Raw genomic sequence first — 24,873 nt, 5'->3', positions numbered from 1 at the left:
ACCCCCAGTTGAGATTTGATGAACTGGAAAAAGTTTTCGGCGGGTCAAGCGCATTCACTCGACTGATATCGAGACTGGGACTCGACTGCTGATGCTAATCCGAAACATGAATTGCTGAAACGTACTGTAACATAAGTGAACACCCTGAAAATAAATATCCACAGTAGCAAATACTCCAACCATTTATTCGCCTCACGGATCGAATGGCCATTCTTTAGCTCCCATTCATCGGAGCACAAAGATTAGTAATCCTCAGCTGGACTCGGCCAAAAAACCGACGAGAAATCATTATGATAAATCGTCAATTTTTTCCATCTCATTTAGAAATCGATTTATTATGTTTTCTCCTTTTAATGACGGTTATGGCATTTTGTGTGGAACTAAAAATGGAATTAACAAATATCATAGGGAACTTGTACGTGCAATATTACGTCATACATTGTTAACACCGAACACAGATAAGAGCGATCACTATACCCTAAAAAAATGGTAAGCGGCCCTAAAAAAACCCTTCGCACGTCGCGATCTCCATGGAATTCGTATTCCTAAGTTCAACTAAATGTTAACTCTTTGATTCGAAATAATTTGGCTGCAATAGCCAATCTTTTTTTCTACTGAGTTTAGCCATCTTAAAAGAAATTCCTACGCCGATTTTCCCAAATTATTGTTTCGATAGCACCGCTTGGACCCAATGTTTAATGATTCACAGCTACAGAGAATAAATACTTTCGATAGCCAATGGTTCAATTGTAACATTCGTTTGAAGTCACCTAGAAAAGTTATTCTGCGATTCACCTGATCTAAAGCTTTCTGGCGAGGTGGACTGTTGGCAAACCGCTCGTCCATATAGCTATGTGTTTACTTCCCCGTTAATATAAAATACCCCTTTGCAGACAGAGCCAAACGCTGAGTTGCACCCTGGAGTAAATTTATTTGGACAGGTCACGAAAGTAAATTTGCCTTTGCAACATAGCCTATGACGAATAAAGATTATGTTATCGTCGGAATTTTGCCATTCATAGCGATAACGCTAACCGGAATGAAATAGGTACGGCATGATGCGCATTTACGTTCATCACTGCATATTACCTGCCGGAGGAGTTTTCGGGAATTGCAGTGGAAGCCACTTAATACAAAAACGGACCACATGAAATATCGTTTGACAAGAAATTTGGGAACGGTCCGTTCTGGCTTCTTTAGTTTTCAATACATATTGATTGGTTTTATACGAAATCGTTACCTAAAAACAACGCTAAACACTATAGAAAAGTTTCTCTCCTCAGAGAATAAATCCCTGCAAATCTACCGAATAATAAGGAACAACATTTTTGGCTTGAATTCACAAAACCGCTAGTTTTTCCACGGCAGTTTCTCTCCAAGTATACCCCGACAACTTCATCGAAGTTTTCCATTGCCATGCCGGTGAGGATGTAACGTATTGCATTAATAACACGTTTCCATGATTTTTTTAGATTATTAAAACGAAATAGTGAATAAATTAGGTGAGTTGACAGGTTTGATGAATTACAGCGTTTTTATGCTACAAGCATCAGCCGAGGTATGAGATGACAAACATTATGGCCTACGTAACTCAAAGTGTGGGGCAAATGTCAGCATTAAATTCGTTCGGCAAGACATTCTGTTAGTACGAAACGTTCGGGTTGACCTCAATACTTCGTGTTAACTGATTTCCACATCAGGGAATATATTATTTTTGAATACATAGAATTCAGTCATCAATCGATAGAAGTAATTCCACAGAAAATCAGGCGAATTAGAAAATTTTAATTTAATGGGTTTACAGCAATTATTTACCATGCCTGTCGATCTTTCTCCCTGAAATTTGATCAGGATATACTTGTATTTCATTCCATTGTGATACTTGAGGTGTTATATGTATGATCCTGGTAGTACTAATTATTTAATAATGCTAGATAAGTATCGAAGTTAAAATCGAAAAAGAAATTGCCTAGTCCAGCAATGAGAATATAATTTTACTCCAAAAATACAATATAAATTACTTGTAATGTGGTGCTCTAGGCAGCCTCAAAGCTCTCAGATCTGTGTGGAGGCTGATGTTGGAGAATTCATTGCATTGCTACAGGAAATGACTTCATGGATGAAGTATATAACGGTTTAAACCCTAGTATATAAATTTGTGGCATCTTTATATGCAACGAGGCTACCTTCTTTTTTCATTCAAACACAATCCAACGCACAAGATTCAGCCAAGTGACCCCTAGTTTCAAGATGGAAAACATAAGTCCCTCATTCATTATCAAAAATATAAATAATCTAACATAAAAAAACCATACACACCGGAAAATCTGCTGGCTTCGATGGCATATTTATTGAAATGCCGAAGCGAAAACGATTCGCTAATTACTTGTCTGTGAATATTAATTAGCCCAAGTTTGCTCGTAAATTTCAACTGTACCAAATCTTAGGGAGAGTGGAATATTTGTACTCGTGTTTCTAGGGGAGAGAGTGAAATGAAATTCAAATAAAATATAGGGCAAGTAGCCCCGTGCACAACTCCGGAAATGTCCAGATTTGATTGAAACAGTACGGAAGGTAAAATTGGGCAAAATCTGGAAAGTACATAATTTTTATAAAAAGTATCGGGAAAAGTTCCGGAGGGAAAAAAGATTTCTTTCGGATATTTCTATAATGCCTTGATATTTTTTAAAGTACATCCCTTGAGTGGAGTGTCGATACATTTCTGCCTGCGGTTTTTCCACGACTCGAAGTCTCCCTGGTAGGCGGTTTCCGGAAGGTCCTTATGGGTACGAGTGCACACGTCTTTGAAGGCACTTAGGGTCCCATATCGGAGTCCTTAGAGGGAATATTTCACTTTAGGGAATAGGAAATAGCCTGCTGGTACCACGTCGGGACTCTAAGAGGGTTGGGGAATCGTCTCGATGCCGTTGCAGAAGGTCTTATCTAGCGGACACTCGACTCTACTCTTAGTCGTCCTTCAAGACCTTCAGGACGAGTTTAGCGCAGATCTCTCGCATCGCTAAATTTTCATTGATAATCCTATGCACTGTCATCATATCAATGCCAATACGATCTGCAATTATACGCACACTTAACCGACGATCTGAATTCAGTACTTCACGCACACGTCAGGAAAATATTGTTCCCGATACTTTTTATACAAACCTTGTGTATGTTTTTATGCCTTGTAGGGGATGTAAGAATCATCTTTTTTAACTTCAGCCGCCACTTGAGAAATGCTTTATTCTGTATTTTTTTCATTTGGAGAAAGCAAATGACAGCGTAAATTGAGGAAAGTTTTGGAAGATTTTGGGAGCGTATGGTGCGGATGAGCAGTAATTGAATGCAACTTATGAAACTAGTAATGCAAGTTAACAAGAGCCAGAGACGTTGAGTGACTGGTGTGAGACAATAAGGTTTAAGGTCTACATGACTGTTCAAAGTGTTGATGGATAAATGTATGAGAGAGACTGGCGCATGGATAAGGCAGGCGGTAAGCATTGGAGAGGTGAGTGTACCTATCCTTCTTCTCGCCTTCAATACAGTATTTCAGGTTAATAGTCCAGCAAATTTAGACGTTGTCTTGTAAAGCTTGCATGCTGGGTTAAACTTAGTAAATAAATTCAGAGCCGAATGTTTCAGCGCCCAGGCCTCACAAATTATTCGCACTCTACGCTTAGCGCACATTTGTCGATTGGATCATGAATATAAAATTTGGGAAATAGATGCAAGGACTATCAGATTCAAGGACTTCTTCTTTCCACGGACAAAACGGGATAGTAACTGCAGGGTTATAGGTAGCAATAATCCCACTTGCCACCCACAGCGTCTAGAGAATAATTAGTTTTAATCAAATGCTTTCACTAATCTCGTATATTTTGCCGTAAAAACCCTTCCCCATGACCGGATGGAACTCCCATTAAAGAATGCAGTGCTCGTTACAGCATTGCTTGCCCTGCTTTGTTTGTTTTAAAGTTTCTCCTTGCATCCCTCGTATCTATCTGTGGGGGGGACGCCTTTGTTCCCCCGTTCGCCTGCCTGATGTGGTGCGTCACATTCCCTACATGTGTCATTGGGATCGGAGACCGAGATTTATGTCCATATAATAGCATAATTTTCCCATCTCACTTTTTAGTTCTAATTTGCCACGTCATTGGATAGATTTTTCCTTCATTTGTATGCGTATGTTAGTTGATAGTGTATTTATTTCCATGCCTGTAAGTTAAAAAGGTTTTTGCATGAATATATACGTCTCTGCGGGTTAGGGTTTGCATGAATTTGTTGGTTTTGCATGTGGTTTTTATCCTCTTTTACGGATGTTGACCTAACACCCCTTGCCACACGCCCCTGCGGCGGCTTTCGGGGTATTATGAGGATTATGGCAACATAGAGAATTCAATCGAGAGTAAATGAGTGTGGAACGAAATCAGTTGTATTTCATAAGGAAAATTTGAAAGAATGATTGCACAGTGAGGGTAAATGACCTGGTTATTGCAGAAGTGGATTATTTCTTGAAAATCAGAGTATATCGAAATCTAAAATCAGAGCACATCTAAATCGAAAAAGTAACATGTATGAATTTCATTTATTTCACGTTCAGGGGAACAAATTATGACGTAAATCTTTGAAATATGGCTAAGAATGTGAAGACGTGAAAAGGTCATACTAATGGACCGACTTTGTAGGAAACTTAGTCAATGCGGAATGTCATATGATGATGAATTGTTTTGAAGAGACATTTGAAATCAAACGTGTATCTAATCCCCTATCAATATTTTTCTTTCTTCAAAATCAACTATCTGACTTCAATAAAGTTGTTTAATCATTTGACCACTTCTAACTTTCTGGTCAAATGCACCACGGAACGTCGAAATCAATTAAATCAACGGGTTCGAAAATCACAATAGGTATAGGGGCAGTTATCTTTAAATTTTTGAAAAATTTATCCCATTCAATATTCTTCCAACGAAACAAATGATAGCGCATGAACTATGTACGATCGTTCCCAGCCTCCAATAAGCATCAATAAACCACAGTAATCAACCAGGTGGTTGGTTTGCTAGACTAAGAGAGAGCTCACCTCGTACTAAGCCCTATACGGCATGTACAATTCACATATCAATAGGGTAGAAGGGGAAAGTTCATTTCCCTGTGCCACCATTTGGTATAAAGGAATCTGGCTCCCGAAAAATAACACAGCTAGGGTGTAAATAGAGTGCATAGAGGCGTGATTTGGAATAGTCAGGGAGAAAGCGGTCAGTTGCCGACCGCTTTAAATATCATGAGTAAAACTAACCAATAATCAAGAATGTTTTGAAAATAGCATGGGTGTGATAGTCCAGCGGTTATAGTGGTTGACTAATTACTGGAGGAACAGGGTTCGATTCCGGGTCGCGTCCTTCGACACCTTCAGTTTTATTCAAGCGACGTAATTTTTCTGGTGCCGGATTTTCCTGGGAAACCACAAGCGGCACAGTGTAAGGAACTTGCCCCTCTTCTATACCTATGAAGGAATTTCACACATTGTGGGGGTTCGTATTAGCTGAACACTACTCACAACTATCAAACCAAGCTTCGTATTGATTTATCTGGTTTGAAATTAGTTATAGATCATAAGGTAAAAATATTAGACTTTTAACTCATATTTTTAATGGGCCAATGCTCCATCGCCTGTAATAAGAGACCCGTTTTCCAATGTGGGATCCCTGGTAAGACAAATGTGGCCTTTACTAGGCTTCACAAGAACCTAAAGAGTTCCACAGCAGCTATTCCCGAGACGGAACTGGAATGCCCTATCTTTTGGGTATCGGGTAGGTGTGGTACTCACTAGATTCATCCGGCTGTCTTGAGTCTACGTAGGCAATGACGACACACTACACGCTTGCGTTCATCATGGAAATAATTGAGCAATGCCCTGCTACCTGACTCAATAGAGGTTTTAACGTGACAGCATATATGAGTATCTCCGCGGCCGGCCCACTGGAGTCAGGCGCCCTCGCAGCCACCTCGCTGAGGAACAAACGCTTCGCGGACTACCTTTTGTCTGTCTGCCTCCTATCCTTGTAAATTTCACAAGCTCTTTTATGCAGATGGCAACATCGATTCGAACGTATAGGGAAAAATTAAATTTCAATCAGTTGAGCCTGCAAAAATCGAGCCAAAAATTTTTTGGCACTATTAATTCGAGATTCGCGATATTGTGTTTGAGTTTATGCGGATATCCAGATATAGACTGAGCGTTGGTTGAGGAACACAGTTTTGCTGCATTAAGAAAAAGAGAAATAAGGTTTCCAAATAACGTTAAGGTTCAATATCCCAAGAGATTTCCGCATTGCTCTTTCGTCCGAAATTCATTCATCAGTATTTGTCCTTGAATATTCGGAAGCTGTGAGTCGTAACGCCTCAAACCTACCCGCCCTCGGAGAAAACTCAACTTGAACTTCCTCCTTCAGAACGTTCCGATTTCCTCCAGGAATACCCGTTTATTGCCTACGTCAGCGCGTCAGTATATTGAAGGTGAAGGATAAAACAAGAAATTCTGGCAAAAAGCGGAAGGTACCGTGAGTGTGAATCAAAACTACCTCGGAAACAGCGTCAAGGCTTCGATTTCTGAGTACGAAAAAGGTCAGTGTTAAAGGACTTCTCGCGGTTCTGGAATGTTCTTAGGAGTCTTTGGAAAATTGGCAAAGGAATTTTTGACGCGGGTGGTTCCTAATAGTCTACCGGATAAGAGACGATTATTGACACAGGTCTGAATGTTTTTCATACACATATCCCGGGCACATGTAAGGTGCTTTTAAATGAACGGTAAATATTTTGAGAAGTGGAGGTAGAAATTGCGAGTTATGTCAGGAAAAAATATGTCAAATACTCATCAATCTCGGGAAAATAACTGAAACGACGTATTTAGGGTTATAACAAAGTGGAATTTCGATTGAGAACGTTTTGAAGTAACCATGCAACAAATATTCACAGCAAAGCGTGGTGCATCTTTCCAACCATTTCGCTAATGAGTATCTTCCATGTAGCATTGCGCTATTTGCTGCTTTTTTAGATTTTATAAGCGAATTAAATTAAAACTTAGATGATAAAATTTCATTTGGTACAAATATCCACAGAGGCAATTTCTGTATGCCTCTGAAATGGAAAAAGTCATGAAAAAAATTTTTTTTTGGCAGAAGTAATTTCGATGCGTTTTCGGGTTCACACGAAACCAACATAACATCAACTAAAAAAATTTTAATAATTGAGGGCACACATTCACTTATTGGCTGGAAAAAAATGTAGACTTTCCCACGGATATCTTTTGAAACAATCACGCATTTTCATGAACACAGAAAAATAAGCGCCATTGAAGTCCTCCGCTGCCATGATTCCATCACTAAGGTACGTAGTTATTATGCCTAAGAGGAATAAACACTCAAAATCACGACTAATTCCTTCAGCAAAAATAATTACCTGTACTACTATAAACTCTGTACAGACGAAGCAGATGGACTATTACATATAAATACTACACAAATACATTACCATGGAGCGTACCGTCGACATGGGAGTAATTTTGGGAGAAAGAAAAGGTTTAACGTATATGAATCGCGAACATTTCCTCGGTAAGTACACCCTATAGTAAAAAGTAAACGGAAAAACATAGAAATTAATATTTCGAATATTTTTAATGGCTGTACGTAATTTTACTTTTGCTTTTGTCGTGATTTTCTCGCAGGAAAAAGTATTTCTGATAACGGGCGTGTCTTTCCTACTTTCATTCATTTATGAAACAGCCCTGAAAATCTTTTTCTTCGTTTTGAAATCTGCTTCATTCACCACCTACCCTGTGTTTGTCTCTCTTGTATTCCTTTTCACGTTCCATTCCCAAATTTCTTATTTATCTTACAGCACTTAACGTCATTCATTTTAATTTACGCGAATGTAAATGTTTCATCGTATGACTTTCCTATTGAATTTAAAAAAAGATTCAAATTGTGTTATTTGGTAGCCTAGTGAGCAAATGGTTCTGCTTTTGACCAGAGTTATTTTTTTCAAATAAGGGAGATATCTTTTGATGGCTCGTTTTTTTCACCAATAAGCCTGTATGCCTTATTTCACAGTGAACCCCATACAAAAGAGAAGAAAAAATAACATTCTGATCCCGCTATAAGTCCTCATAAGGACTTGTCAGTACTTCCAAAGATATTTACAAACTGTGCTATATCAAACTTGTCCATGGCACAGTTATACACAGCACATTAAAAAGATATATACATGGGTGGTCTGAAAAGTTTCCGACCACCCTCGTCTTTCACACATAAATTTACACGAATTACGGCATGATAGAATAATAATTTTATGTTTTATCAAATAACCAAAGCTTCATTTTTCTTTTAACTCGGATTACTAAATAAAGGGCAAATAAATAAAAATAAATTTGTATGTTAAAATTTAACCTGCGTCAATTTTCCAGGTGCCAGTACATTTTGGAACACAGCTGATGACAAACGGAGAAGCATCGACCACCACAACTCTTAATGGATTTTACACATGTTGGGGCTTAATTCAACTTGAACTCTATTCTCACGTATTAAAATTGACCTTCTGGTTGATTATTGCGGTAGGGATTGAACAGATGATCCTCCTAGGCCTAACTAGGAATTTAAAGCTGCACATTACGCAGTTTGCATACACAACATTCTGAAGCTAACGAGGAATATACCTGCTATCTCTGGGGTTTCGGCGAGTGCTAATAATGAATAAATGCTATCGATGACATTTGCAGTCAATATATAAATCCAATGGAGATGTGATTTTAGGTGTGACATCTTCGAGTGTGCATTAATCCAAAAGAATGGACTATTCTCCTCTCTCCCCATCTTGAATCCGACCATAAAGATATGAAAGCAGCATTGGTATGGAGAAACTCAAAATTGCATCCAACACCACCAATAGCTATTGTTTATGTGCATTTCTCAGCGTGCATAAATACACCCGTTGAATGGAGTTTAACAACAAACTCAGTTTGTCACATCAATACAAACAATAGTTTTTCTTAATTATACCCCTATTGGTTATCTCCACTCCTTAACGTAGTCTAGAACAGCAATTGTGGTTTAGATGTTCGGCCAAATTGAAACTTTAACCGTGCTAATCAGAGTCGGTGAAGAAAGGTTTAGCAGGATAAAATACGACAATGGAAATGAATTGGGCACATTGGAGAAGGTTGTTGTCTAACCAGAAATGTGCCGGAAGGCATCGTAAAAGGAACTCCAAAGAGAGGAAGGAGAAACAAAATGAATGATCCCATAGAAGAAACAATATGTCGAAATGAAAAAGGTAGTAAAGAGCGATAAAGAGAGATAGCCGGTAAACAGACACCTGTAACCTGAGGTTTATCATAGTGTTCTTCAGCGTTGTTCAAGGAAACAAAACTGGAATTTTCACTATAAAAAAGCATAGAGAGTGTTTGAAATGCCGTAGTTTTAAGGTAGCTCTGGACATTATATAGGATATCACAAAATACATGGAATCCTGAAAGTCTCAGAAGAAGCTGATATGAGATATCAGTGCGTCACAGTAGCTGCGGCAAGAAATATGTAAACACCTACTCTAGAGGCAACCTGTAGACTTGCTTTGGGTGCTCCAAAGATCGTCATTTCCCTATGCTCACTGATCATAGCTACTGAAACCAACTACGTACAATTCCATTCCTCCTATCCCACCCATCATAACTTCTACCGTAATCCAATGTGCGAATTATCAGAAATGCCAAAGATTATTTCAACCCACACTGCAAGAATCCATTGTAGTAGAGAATAATAACATTTCCATATGCAGAGGACCCTAGTTCGACATTATACGTCTCGATAAAGTTCTGATTGCTGAATACAATATCCTAATAATGTCACCAAGTGGCGTAGCCCGGGGGTCTGATGAAGCTTATACGAGTAGCTAACCCCTCCTCCCGTAATTTCACCCCCTGCAAGAGTATTCGACTCATCCTAGTACTATTGATAATTTTAAGTATGTGCGCATTCATTCATGCAACATAAAGTTTCATTTTTACTTGAGTTTGAGAAAAAATATCATTGTCATGCATAATATCCGTTTTGGATGCTGAATTTTACGGATCTCCATCCTTTTCTATCCTGTGATAGCTTCTTGATGGAACAGCTGTCAATTATGCTCGGCTATTCTTTAGTGCTGCCCATCCATGCTAGTCTTGATTTGCCTTTTCTTCTCATTCCGTTTCCCCTTCCCTCCAGAGCTAATACCAATCTTTTGTTTTAGAAAATACCAGAAAAAATGCTTAACCCTTTTTTGTGCGTAAACATATTTTTTTGCATTTTCCCCATTCCCATTTTTTTAGGCTATCTAAAAGAACGAACACAGCGTAAATCACGTCAGCTCAAATGGTGGAAAATCAAGACAATTATAGATGGGAGAGAATAAAGGGACAAATCAGGATATCATACACTATTGTGCATTTGCTTATGGATGGGAGAAATAACTCATTCAGGCAAATCATAGCTGGCAACGAAGACAAATTTATCCTTAAATATATGTTATTTTAGGAAACATTCAGACAATTAAAAAATATACTCACATGGAGTGTTAAAAAGCAAAGAGTTTCGCGAAATTATTCATAAATTCTATCTAATTCAGTCTATTGCTATATTATCCATCTCTGATTTGTTTTATGAACCTTGGAGTATTCTGAAGTCTGTCATAAGTAACAAAAAGTAGAAGCTAGGAGAAAAAAATGTCAAAAATGGCTAGCAATGATTAGTATTCCTTCAAGTCTCCTTATTTTTTAAACAGCTGGTGTGACAATGGGGACACACTGCATGTTTCGTTCGGAAAAATACGTGAACGACCGAAAATACAAAAACCCTCTAAAGCAGCTACAGATACAACCGACACAGATCAAAATATTCGAAGAAATGAACTTGAACGCATATCGTCATTTACTCAGAAAAAAGAAAATGAAATGGAATAAGCACAAAGCTTTTATAAATACACCCTCGGCATACCCTTGCAAGGACGTTCTCCTTGTGCCTTTAGCCTACCTATACCGGTGAAGGTGTCCTCTGGGGCATTATTTGGATTAGAACATATCAATATTTCCCGGATGTTGTACTCTCAATTACCCAGTTATGTTCCTCCTGACGCCTTTCCAACTGTACATAATTTGATGCGTTCGAAATCAAAGATTAACTGTCATTAAGTGTCATTCGAGACGTAGTGAAACTGCTTCATTTCAAAAGTGAATAAAATAAAACTAAAAAATTTTCCACATGAAAATATTCTTCAGGCATTATTAGCATGTACCTTAAGAGAGCGGCAATCTTCGGAACCTGTCGTGAATAAACCGAATATACTACACTGAAAAATCAATATTTTTATTGCATTCACTTTAAAAACATTCGTAATGCACTTTTTGAAGAAACTTTGGTTTCATTGCTGTTTTCAGCGAAACCTAATTTTTTTTCGGAATATTATATAATTATTCATCTCAATTGTTTGAAAGCAAATGGTATGCATTAAACTTAAGAGCGCCAACTATTACTTCATCACTGCACATAGTCTGGGATGGGACCTGCCCGAAATTCCAGCCCTTTGGTTTCGAAAGGCTGATGCGTTCGCCCTGTCGTTTACAATTCCGTGGTGTGAAAATTGAATACACCCGTCTTCAAACAAGCATCTTTAACTGATATAAATGCCAAACATAACCATCGGAGATGCAGGAAAAATAAGGTTTGTAACAGTGACAAAATTATTTTCATATATATATGAAAAGAGTGGAGAAAATAAAATGGACAGGAAGGAGAACAAATGATCAAGTTCTGGGTATGATAGCAAAAGAAGGTTTTGGGAAGAATTCAAAGGCAGGAAAAGTGGATGAGTGAAAATACTGAAAGGCAATGGCGTACTGAAGACGGTATCATACGGGAGAATGCAGGGGAAGCGATGCAGAGGGAAGGAAAGAAAAGTCATCTTGGTTTAAACTAAGAGAGGTGAGACGCAAGCAGGACTAAAGAACGAGTTATTATAAAGTGAAGTATGGGGTTTAAGGATTTTTTCCTGCCTGGTAAGTCTAAGTTAAGAAGTACATTACCGCATAATGCCGGGGTACATCGGAAACCTACCCTCACGCGATGGATTACGGCTTATTATAAACTGATACCATCCACGAACCATCCTGGAATTAAATTTCGCACAAAAAAGCTTTTATTTTTTCCAAAGTTTTAGATCGTGCCATTTTAACTTCTGCAGCGATGAAACCATAAAAGTATTTCAATCCAGCAAGTCATGGTAATCAAGTTGTAGAATAATTGGCAAACTAAGAGATATATACTGTCAAACCGATTGGTCAAAGAATTTGTATTTACCACATGAAATTTACTATCGCGACAGAAAGAGTGATAAATTGGCAGAGTAACACCAATGCCCCTTTCACTGGATCCTTCCTCTATAATTTCACGAACTATGTCATAACAACTCCTGCCACCCTCCCTCTCGGTGGCTCTCGAAGTTTTGCGACAAGGAGTCATATTTTTTTCTGAATTTTTCATTGATAATCCTCCTAAAAAATCAGTTCCAAAAAAAAATTTTTTACTCAAAATCCGCTTTTTTTTGGCGGCCTTCTGACTTTTGTCTCAATTAAGGGACGACAACTGTTTTCAATATGAGAAAAAGCCACTCTCAACTATTTTACTTATTAGGACAAATTCGTCGATTCCGGCCCAACACAGACTGCCTTGGGTCAAAGAGGTATCTCGGGTCTTAATTAGCCAAGCGTGAAGGGCGAATGAGAAGGAAGGAACCCCCGCGTCTTTTCCATTAGACGGAGGAGCTTCCGCCGCTGTCTTCCGATGGCTTCGACAAATCGATCCCATGGGTCACCATGTCCGATTCCGATGATGAGACAAGCCTTCCCCTCAATATCTCTCCCACCCCTTCCGGCACCGCCCCTTCTGGTCCTCGAGCGTATAAAATCGGAGGGTCTGATGGGGTAGGTCACCACACTCCAGCGTCGTAAGCAACCAAGGAGAGCTCCAGCTAAGGTGAGTCCCAGCATCCATAGTACAAGATACTGGCAGCTCTTTTCCTGCGCTCAAAGACTCTCATGATCGATATAAACAATTGTTTTGGTAATATACATCGATATGAACGTGATATGCAATTCGAATTCTCGAAGTTTTACGAGGGGGGTGACAAAAATTAATTTTCCTGTTTGAATTGCTGGAACTCCATGATTATGATAGAACGATAACTTTGCCTTTTCAAGCGTAAAATATTTAATTTCACGACCATTCGATAACGCCGTAAAGTGAATAAATATAGTCATATAAATGAGCGGCTTCCGAATATTATTTCACGAGCAAACGTTAGGTCACGCTGTACGGAAACTTAACTATGAATAACATATCTTGTACGTGGAAACAGTAATTTCATCAAAATCAGAGACAATTTTTCATCAGAATTATCAAAATTTCCATCTAATACGCGAAACGACAATTCCTGCACCAATCAAACGTCAAAATTTTTGTACGAGCGCGTCTACAACATGTACACTGGCAATTTCATATGCTAGATAAGCAAATTTATCCCCGATGAAATAATCACTTCCACTTCTCTCTCATCGGAAGTGACAGGACATTTTATGTTGCATTACTTTATGGAGCGTATAATAGCGTGAGAAGGACAACCGACTTAAGCATTCGATTCACTATAATGAATTAAGAAAATGGTGTCTAACTTTGGGAACCCATTTCAATATTATAATCAAGAATGCTCGTAACTTTTAGAAAATACTTGTCCAGATTGAAAGTGGGTTGTATTCGGATAGGTTTTCACTTACATACGTTCGTTTTTTCATTCGGAGATGAAATCTAGCATTGATGCCATGCCTACCAAAGCATAGAATTCGCTACAATTCATTCAGGTGAATCGCTGTCCGGCATTCAAATTTTTGATAGGCAGTCCGTGTAACGCAAATTCCTTAGCGGCACCAATTTCCCGTTTTAGTGTATCCTTTACTTTTCACTGCATACCCTAAAGGATGCGATGGAGCATATTTTATTCTTAAATATTTATTTAACGATCTTTGCCAACAGATGTACATCACCCGTTAGTAACTTTTAATTATAAATCAGTTTTAAATGGAAAACATGGATATACCAGTAACACTCTGTTATAATATACACTTAGATATTATGAGCTCTCAACTCCTTTATGTTGAACTATTTGCTGATTAAATCATCAAATATTTCCTATATTCTCCAAATTGCAACCAAATTTGCTTGTAAAAAGAATTCACACGGGTAAATGACGCAATCTCTTCAAACCGCAGAGCCAAATCTGAATGGCTTGCCAGTGATCATCATCCGAATCGCACAAGAGACTATCCGATGGTAACTGTTCGCTAGTATGCGTTGGAAGAGACGGAATGGGTTGATGTATTCACCTAGACAAAACGGCAACGAAGATTATTAAAGATGCAAAGTATGAAAAAAAAATTTCGAGGGAACAGGCGGAAGGCAAAGAGGAAATCATTTGATGAAAGACAGTCCTTGAGGCGCTCCAGGAACTAATGTAAGTCTCAAGGGGAAAGCCGGTAGGGGCAGCGCAGCATTCTCGGCATTCGGAGATTTTTGAGACACAAGAAACATTCACTTCACTGAGCGCGCAGGCGCGAATTACTATGTGGCGGACAATGAAGCTTGGACCCCTTTGTCTTCGCAGGTTCAAAGGACACAACCAGCAGAGCGGGAACGATACAACCCACCTAACCACGATGAGCTCCAAATCATTCTTCTCCATGGAAAAGACTGTGGTAAGCACATCTTTTTATGTTTTAATTTTAGAAATTGTTTCGGGATTCCTTGGGTGATTTTAGTAGAAAATTCGTACAGGTATGCTATAGGCGACGAGCGGGATAAACGTATTGGAAGAGTAGATTATTCCTCAACAATAGCCTAGTGACATCTAACCAGTTTTATTTTGATTCTGTAAGTAAATTAGCGTTTCAAAAATTAATCGGTCACGCGATCTGCGCCCGAGTCCGTAATTCACCGAAAACGTTTCGCATCGCGGCCAAAACGAGTGAACTTCAAGTACGTCAACAACGTAACTAGTGTACTGCATGATGCAATTTTGAGCTACGGTTGCCGTATTTCACGTTCTTTCAACAAACCCTTTGTGAGTCTTTTATTTTGGCCTGTAGAAACGAGGGGTGAAATTATGTAATCAGTCTCGGCAGCGTGGTGTTAACACACGGAAAAAAAACAATCCTCAATCCGTAGCAATTAAACTCGTTCCAAACGAGTTTCCCGATGCTGGTCACCCCTGGAGCCTTTTCTCCGGAGTAAAAACTTTCGCGAGTGGATTCCAAGCGCGGGACGCGAAATTCGAATGTTTTTGGGTGAAAATTGGATCGCATCGATCAGAGCTGGTCTAAATAAAACGATCCGTCAGTCAAAAGAGAAAAACCTGCGAGGAAATACTTCCGAAAATTCCTGACAGCTTTCAAAGTGACGTTGCATCCTTCTTTCACTGCACATTTCCCCGTTATGAGTAGCCAGTCATTTGTCATTTAATCTGTAGATCACCTGACTGCAACATCCATTATGCCCCATACGACGCCTGGTTCTCTTAGACCCTCATTGCTTTCCGTCATAAATCCCTCTTCACTTGACCTACGTTGCTGTCCATTGGTCTTCCTCGAGGGGCCTTTCCTTCTATCATGCCGCTAGCAAATCCATTGTTTCCAAAGTTGCCTATTTCCACCGAGTTCTTCTCTTCCATACTGCGTCCCTTATACTCTCTACCCTTCCCTAAACTCCCTCTTTTTATCTATCCATTTAATCTTCAGCATCCGCCCCCTTCGCCCATTTCCGTAGATTCCTATCTTTCCTTGGTCTGCTTTTCCAATTGTCTCTGATCCACAGGGTACTGCCATAGTCCACACGAATGTTTCCATGCTGCGATTCTTTGATTATCCCATAATTGTCTTCTAGCACGATAGTTGTCTCTTCAATTTAGCATATTTACTTAAATAATTCAGGAAATTTTTTTAAATTTTATTACAAATGCAAAACAAGTGCATGGATCAGAATTGAAAGCGCCATCGTCTCAGGCCTCATTCAATCACCGTAACGAAACTGTAAAGCCACATATTTCCCCCCGCGTGAGAAAAATATTCGTAGTCTACGAATGGTTTCCGTCAACTCTTTCTTTCAAAAAATATATAGTTGACAATCCGGAGGTCGGTTTGTCATATAATGGTAGAGTTCACCCAATACTGAGCCCAAGAGATTGTGAAATTCATACATCAGGGTAGGGGGCAGATCCGTTCCCTGTACCACCTATTGTATGTATGTCCTAGGATGATCTGGTAACCGGAAAATTACACAGGTTGGGTGAAGCTGGTCTGATTCTATCTTTCCATTTTATATTAATTCCTTGATGGATATAAAGATTTAGCTAGGAACTTTTCATCTGGAGGCAAAAAATTCAGCTTTCAGTTGCAATACTCACTATGCCCTCCACGCTATTTTATTCTCCTTTTTATAGGATTCGATGCTATATTTTAGAAGTACACGATCCGTTGGGCTCCCGGATTTCTGCAAGTTTCCTTAAATGTCTGCTGCAAGCGTGATGCTCCACATATTCTGGGGCTTGAGTAATTTCTCTCAAGATTTCGGTACATACCTGGATATTCATAATTAAACTCAAGGAAATACTCGTTGATCGGTTACTAGGATCAAATCGGGTACCTACCCAAGCAGGTACCCAACTACTAGTAACTATTAGATCTATTAGGTGCGTTGATTGGTCTGATACTCGTCTACAATTAGGTAAAAGCTCGCACAAGGACATACTCAACGTCTAATTCCTCTAATCCTCGAATAAAAAACCGCTCCAGTTCAAAAATATTCACCCATGGTTGAGGAATTCTCCTTCGTGTGTGTCGTTTTCTTTGGGCATTAGAATCCACTCAGAGTCTATTTTACATCGTATTTATACGATGACATTTTGTTTTTAAAATGATTGATTTCCGTAAAATTAACAGAGCAACTATTTAAAATGGATAATTTTTAAGTTGTATAATGAAATTATTTTCTCGAAACGATGGACGCAGGAGTAAAATTCCAAATGCTCTTCCAAAAACAGCCTATCGCCTTTCAAATGCAAATTTCGCCTATCATTCTAAGTGTAGGTCATAAACTTAGTTCGTAAAATTCCCAAAAATTATAAACTTTAAATCACTCCATGGTGGCACTAGCAGAAATTTCATGATTTCATTCTTTCCCAATACGAATCAATTTTTTCACCAACATACAACCCCGCGCGTTTGTTGTTTTATAAATAGTAACAAATCCCCTTAAAATTCTCTCTCCAGATGTTATGCATATATTATTCAAATAAAATGTTTATTTTATGACACACCAATCAGCAAAGCGTATTTAAAAACGTGTATCAGTGGTGGAATCAAAACCCTTCAACAAAAATTTAAATAAGAAAATGGCCGCCAAAGAAGCCTCTACCCAGGTAGTTCTCGGAGCAACAAATGTATAATAAACCGTAGAAATGAATACCAAGTAGCTACTTCAAAGTATCAATTACTCCGTCCTAACGGTACCGTTCAGTGACTTTTGGTGAAAATTCATCCGAACAAATTGAAAAAATATGTGACGCATAATTTGGGATCTTTTCCACATTTATGTACTTCTAAAATAGAGCTCATGCATCAAAATATCCCAATATTTAAGAACCAAATGTTTATGGACACAAATAGAGTACGTTCTCTCCCTTGAAGACAGTTGATTCTCCCTCTACTACATGATTCATCAGAATAAAATTAAATATATCCTTTTTTAGGCGGAAACACAAATATTTGGTGGAAATTCACGGACACAATTTGGTATAAATAAACTTTTTATCGTCCTCGATAACTTTTGATCATCACAAATTATTTTAAAGCGACGATTGTTTAACCCTTTCACTTAAACCAGTTCAAGTAGAACAAGATAATTGGACGGCCGTACCTTGAATATTGAACGCCATCAGCCGGCTAATTCGTAACATATTTTCTCCGGTATACGGACGGAGAAGAACGAATAACGATAAAAGCTGCGCGCTTCATAATAATCTAATAGCCACTCCTAATCCACTGAGATTAAACAACCTGCTAATATTCAGGGAATTCCAAGTGAATTTACAAGGCTTCATCGCCAAGTAGTTAGTTCCATCATTATTCGTCAAAGATATTCTTTAAATGCAATGGAAGCACTTGAGGCATATCATTTTCCAAAATAAAATAAGACATTGACACCTACACCAAATCTGACCAAATAAGAAACTGATTCGGCAAACCCAGGAAACAAAAAGCACAGCAAACGCTTAAGTTGACACCCGTCTAGCCATCACAACAGTGTACAAACCAAACAGTCTCGAAATTACCACTCTCTCTAGCGAAATTCTCCATTTTATTTCCTTAAAATTTAGACCTCCCTTGGGTTTTCGAACAAAAGTGAAGTTCTGCGCCAAAGACTCCTGTGGAAACTTGTGATATGAAAATTACTACTTAATATTATTTTTTAATATATTTTCACCGAGAATAATTGGTCTGTAAGTTATATTATCATTCATCGAGAGCACGTCGAGTTTAATATACCTTTTGGGTCGATTTTTCTTGGTGTCGTCGAAGGATGAGAAGCGGATTCTCGGATCGAATTACTGGGAGAAGTGGGATCTTCCACAAATCAAAAATGGGAATAATTCATTTTTCACAGCAAGATCGCGGAATAGGGTGGTTTCCCGATGTACAGCTGATACTACGCAAAATCACTGGTTTTTGTTCAGCTGAGTTTTTTCTAAGGTACCACTCGGATTAAAGCGCGGGTTATGTCTCCGGTCAGGTGACATCCCCCTTGATCACCATGCCCACTTCACTTCAAGTCAGGGGTAAATGGAAACGTCCAAATCCGTTTTCGCCATTTCCATATTTATTTGCCTTGGAAACTTGAGAAACACAGCTATCACTACGGAAGTCATCCGTCGTTTTGCGATAAAAATATTACAAGTGTTACAAGACATATGGGTGGATTAATTCAGGTCATCTCCAATGAAACGGTTGGGCATTAGAGAGCATTTAGGACCAGCGAAATTTCGTTAAGTACCTGACATAGAGGGCCTAAATAGTACCTGACATAGACAAGGAGTGGTGCTGTGAATGGCGCGATTGCAATAATCCATTGAGGCCGTTCTGCAATCAGTCTTTAGCTTCCAATCTCACTCAATGCATAACACAAGACTTCCTGTATTCCGGAGCTGATGGAATGATGTCCCAAGTCTCAAGTCTCGACCGGAAATGGTCACTTTTTTATTTTTCGAGACTAGATACTTCAAACCAGTACCTTTCAATTCAATTATGCGAGAAACAAGTACATTCGCGAGACTTTATCTATAAGATTTCAGAGTTCAGATCCATTGTAGAACGACCTACCGAGTCCAGAACATCGCCACAAAATCTGACAGTTCAGGCAACAGTGTCAGTTCTTCTCTCGTGCAATTCCATCGCTTCTCCAGCCAAAGCGGATATTTATTCCGGCTTGTGCTCATCGAAATAATCTACCGTTTAATGTGCTGATCGCCGGATCATTAAACATTATTTCACACGGATAAAATCCCCGTAACCTCCCCTTGGCCAAGTGATTTCAAACTGGTTTCCTTTATGTATCTCGATTAAAATGAAGCTACTATATATCAATCGGCTGAATATGTACCTCACATTCCAAGGTTCATGCTTTTAATGAAAGTCTCAGTGATGCAATAAATGTTGAAGCTCTGGCGTCCCGAAATTTATTTAACAGAAATTCTAGAGACAATACGCCAAAGAAGTGAATGCACTACACACTGAAGAAATTGATACACAACCTGAGATATAAGTAATGGTATTAATAAGAAAGTGACTAATTGTATTAGCGAGTTCTTATGCAACAGTAGGCAATGAGTAAACGTCAATGGGTTGAGTTAATTCTAGGCTTCGGGAGTGCCACAGGGAACAGTAATAGGCCCCCTACCCTTCTTGATACACGAGGGTCGTTCAACATAGGCCGATCATAAATGTTTTATTTGCATAATTTAATGTGCATATATATGTTAATTTGTAATTTGTACGCCCGATGACAATATTAATGTATGATCAACTGAGAACATTAAGCTGCTCCAACTGTCCGGTAAGCATTTCATTGGGTAAGCTTAAAATAAAGAGGAGCGAAAGACCTATAAAGTTTCGGAATTCGAAAAACCTATTAAATTATGCTTAAGACGACTTCAGTGAGAGGATTTTTTTTCGTTTTCTTTGAGGTGGTTATACATCATTACAATTATGAAATATTTTCCAAAACACTATTGCTTTAGCCACAGTGCAGTAATGCATTCATTACTATCGTATTATCGTATGATCTAACGGAGAAATGGAAATACATGCACGTGTATTTAACTTTACAGGCAAAATACATGTATTTGTAAAGGTTATGATCAGTCTTCCCAGGGATCTCTAGACAGGATTCTGGAAAAGAAAGGTCTATAGTTTTGTTAATTGCATTCAACTACTTCGGGAGTAATATCCACAATTGAGTATTACTTTCAACTTTCCCACGAACTTAATTTCGCAGCACGACCGGCTTTACGGGTAAACTGACTTCGCATCTAGTAGTTCGTTAATGGCTAAGAATGTGAAAATAAGGTGAGAGATGAAGCGTATTAAATTAATCTTCAAATTTTCAAATAGTTAATAGCAACTAAGTGTTTAATTAGAGTAAATAAAAATAAAACGTGGTAAAATGACAACCAAATACTCAGAGAAGATATGTATTCACCGTACACTTATTTGTACTTACGATAAAGTATCTATACATATTGCATATTAAGTGTGCATGCTATTACTTTTTACCGGTGAGGGTGATGAGGAATTGTTGGGAGATCACTCACAACTCAACTGCTCAATGATGCTCACACTTCCTCCGAGGTCGTGAAAGTAAAACCCCATTGGTCGATTAGGTACCCTCATCAATTGCGTACCGGTCAAGGCAGGTATCTAATTGACCCAGCGACAAAGCACTTCTACTTTTAAATGCCACCTAACACGACACAAATTATCATGACATCCTAAATGAAAATAAATCATTTTTCACCTCCATGTGTTCTCTACTTCCCTTCACTCCATACAAAATGTGTTATCTCTTCCTCTCTTGCCGCATATCGTGAATTTGGTGCAGTGACCTAGCTATACAAATGTGTCATAGCATCCCCCGTCACTCTACATCATAATAGCTACAACTACCCTCGCAAAATGACTGATGGCAGAATGTGAGATTAGGGATGTAGTGGAGGTTAGATACAAGGGTAGTCCAGCGATAGCAGAGGTTAGCTGTGTCATTAGGGATAGGTGGTCAAATTTAGTTCCTATCAACGAGACATTCTCTAGATTTTCATTAAGTTTCAGGAGAATTTCTTTCGGTTATCCAGGCTTCACTGAAATACTGCATCTGAACAAAAATGCCAACATTGAACAGAATAGAAGGTATTCTGCATTGCAGTAAATTTATTAAAAATACCACCTAAAGGCAAGGGTACATATCGCTCAAAAGAACAAGGAAAGTGCTTCGGGGCAATTAGAGGACTTTCGGGGATCAAATATAAACTTTCAATTAAACAACCAAAGTCACAAGCACTTACGTCTCATCCGTGAACTCGTTATCGTCGTCAGAGTCCTCTAAATGGCGATTAACTAAACCTTAATATATTGGAAGTCGTCGTTTGTTCATGTTAAGGACTCAGGACCATCTTCAGGCATGACCACCTTCAGAATTTGTTTAATGGCCTATCATGAAACTAAGCATGATACTTTCGGGACATTCTTTAACAAAATGGGAAAAAAACTATTTTTTCCGGAACAAGTGTCCACATCCTCCAGTTTTTCTAAGTTTTTCAAGTTTATAAAACATCTTGAAGATTTTCGTAGTGTATGCTAGATACTAGGGTAGTCCAGCGATAGCAGAGGTCAGCTGGGTCATTAGGGATAGGTGGTCAAATTTAGTATGATAAATGCAGAATTTTCAGGGAAAGGGTGAAGAGAAATCCGGCATCAAGGCATTAACCTACTCTTACGAAAGTGATGCAGAATTAAATGTCCCATTCGACAGACGAGGTTCTCCATTTGAGCTTTCAACAAAGCACCCCAAGTTAGGGATCGGAATACGACAGAAAAAATAATTGCCACCACCGGGATTCAAACCCAGTCCCACCGAGGTGAGAATCCAGCATACTGGCCACAGAATCAACCCGAACTTATCGCAACACGGAAGTCGTTCACATTCCTCTCTCTCCCTCTTCCACGACAGGTCTTCCTCTCCTTCGTAGTGATTGCCACGACTCTCATGCTGGCCCTAACCCCAGGAGCGACGGCCTCACCCACCGGAGACCTCCTCGCCGTCTGCCTGAGGAACTGCGCCCAGTGCAAGAAAATGTTCGGGAAGTACTTTGAAGGGCAGCTCTGCGCTGAGGCCTGTGTCGAGTTCAAGGGGCAGCTGGTCCCAGAGTGCACCGACAAGGACTCAATCGCCCCTTACCTCAGCAACCTCGTGTGAGGACAGATGGGATTGGGCAGGCAACACAAATGGAATGAAGACTTGGCACAACGACCCGGTGGAAACAAGAAACAAGCCAATTTAAGCATGCTGTGATTATCTGCGGAATATGAGGGGAGTTTCTTTCAAATGCGTACTACCAAAGAGTGTTCTTATCCTATCATTCTTTCATTACCTACCTGTTGGCTTTTGACTGTTGCTCTTTTTTATTTATCACAAATAATTTGTTGAGAACTTGATTTATAAATTTAAAACTAGGCAAATAAATGTGATGCAGGAAGCAATAGATGTGTCTTGGTTTTTAACAAATATATGGACATCCCATGGACATCCATGGAAATCTCATGGACATACATCCATAGCATCAGGTTATTCCAAGCTAAACAAGAAGCACTAATTGAAGTCTGCAGTAAGAAGAGCACATCGAGTAACTCTTTTTTATGCTCGCAAAATTAAATACTCCAGATAATCTGAATAGCAGCACGCCTACTAAATTATATCAGGGATTTTGGCATAATCAATGGTACAATTGATTCAGTACAGATCAGTATTGATTTCAGTACAGTACTGATCTCAATATTATACATTAAATATCTACAGTACAAAAAGACTTCACCCAACTGAGTACTAAGATATCAATTTACTTAGATACTACCAACTTTCAGTTAAATTACAAGTTCTAATACATCTGGCTGAAATTAATTTTTGAAAAACTGCTCAACAGACCATCTTCGACCAAAATAAAAATCCAATAATTCCAAAACCTGACTTCGCCAATATCTAAAATGAATTTTTATTCAAATTTGACTTTACTGCGTCTTTAAAATTAGAAATAGTATATCATTATCCTGATCAAATATGATAGATGACACAGAATATTTCTAAAATGCAATCATTCTATTCCTAGTTATAAACTAAATGACCAGGCTCTGCTACCAGTACCCTGGTATGTTGGCAAACTGAAAATATAAACGTATTTTTTTACTGGCGGGATGTGAGCAACAGTATGCTGGCTATCACAGCAGTCCCACCAGAAAGGATACCAGCTTCCTCATTGCATACTATTACACTAATTCTGTAATCCCTTGGCTGGGTAACTAAATTTTATCACCCACAAATCTAACTTGATCACTTCATCATCAAATTTCATTCCTTCTCTCTCACTTTTCTTGCCATCCTTCGCATGTATGTTAAAAAGAATCATTAACAGGTTCTGGAGAAGTCACCATTCCCTCTAATTTACTCCTCCTGCCATATATATTCATTTATTGTAATAATTTACTCTGTTGGCCATTTTCTGGAAATCTTCAAAACAAAAAAGTCTTCCTAGTATTGTTCTATTTTCCTTTCTATGTACACCCCTGCCCTTTCTAAACTCAAAGTGATGTTTCTTCTTTAGAAGAAACCTTCTTTCCCATTCTTTTGTCAATGATCCTAAGTAATACCTTAGCTGCGGGCAAAATCAAATTTCCCATTTTGAGATAAGGTTTAATACTGATTCAATTAAGTTCTCAGGCCAACTTCCTCCTTCTTATGAATGATATGCACAATGAATTAGCCCATCAAAATATCACCTTCCATATTCTCCTAAACCCTTGAGTAATTCTTCAGGGCTGTTCTGTACTCCAATTATCTCTTTTCAAATATATTCTATTGTTTCAGGCTTCACTTCGTGAAAGTATTTAATATCCATACTAAAAGGAAGGACTAGTACTTTTCCACTAATCTGTGGAAAAGTAAAAGTCTTTCCTTTTAGTATGGATATCTCTTTTCACTTACATTAATGTTTTCTCAAACACACTGTCAAATATTCCTGGGCCTAAGCTATCCCCGATGACTTCATTTCCTCTTTGAATATTTAACTCACTGGCATTATAACTTTAGTATCAATATAGTTCTTCATATTCATTCTTTCCATTTTACCTGAATCTCTCCTACTTTGATTAATACTTATCCTATGATGCGAAATAAGAATATTTAATGTCACCATAATGTTCAATGCATTTATGGATTATTTTGAGGAGAATTGAATGCATGGTAAGACTAGGTGCAAGAATTTAAGATGTAAATATACCTATTGAAATGTAATGAAATAATTGACTTTGTAATTCCACACACACAAAAAGTGTGTGGAATTACAAAGTCAATTATTTCATTACATTTCAATATGTTATGCAAATTCCACAAAGTTACGCCTGAGACAACAAAAAAAAAAGTAAAT

At 38.5% G+C, this 24,873-nt stretch overlaps 1 protein-coding gene across 1 annotated transcript; it reads left to right on the top strand.

The window, feature by feature from the left end:
* The first annotated feature begins 13,029 nt into the window (after positions 1 to 13,029).
* LOC139696719 (eclosion hormone-like) lies at positions 13,030 to 22,901 on the top strand. Its single transcript, XM_071595557.1, has 3 exons — positions 13,030 to 13,058; positions 14,740 to 14,830; positions 22,407 to 22,901. The coding sequence occupies exons 2-3, from the start codon at positions 14,792 to 14,794 to the stop codon at positions 22,650 to 22,652; spliced, it is 285 nt and encodes a 94-aa protein (XP_071451658.1). The 5' UTR covers positions 13,030 to 13,058; positions 14,740 to 14,791; the 3' UTR covers positions 22,653 to 22,901.
* The last annotated feature ends 1,972 nt before the right edge of the window (positions 22,902 to 24,873 follow it).

The sequence above is a fragment of the Hetaerina americana genome, unplaced genomic scaffold, assembly GCF_022747635.1.
Source record: "Hetaerina americana unplaced genomic scaffold, ioHetAmer1.1.p SCAF_7, whole genome shotgun sequence".
In the NCBI taxonomy this organism is placed as follows: domain Eukaryota; kingdom Metazoa; phylum Arthropoda; class Insecta; order Odonata; family Calopterygidae; genus Hetaerina; species Hetaerina americana.
The sequence above is the reverse complement of the archived record's forward strand: the minus strand, read 5'-3'. Positions and strand labels throughout refer to the sequence as shown.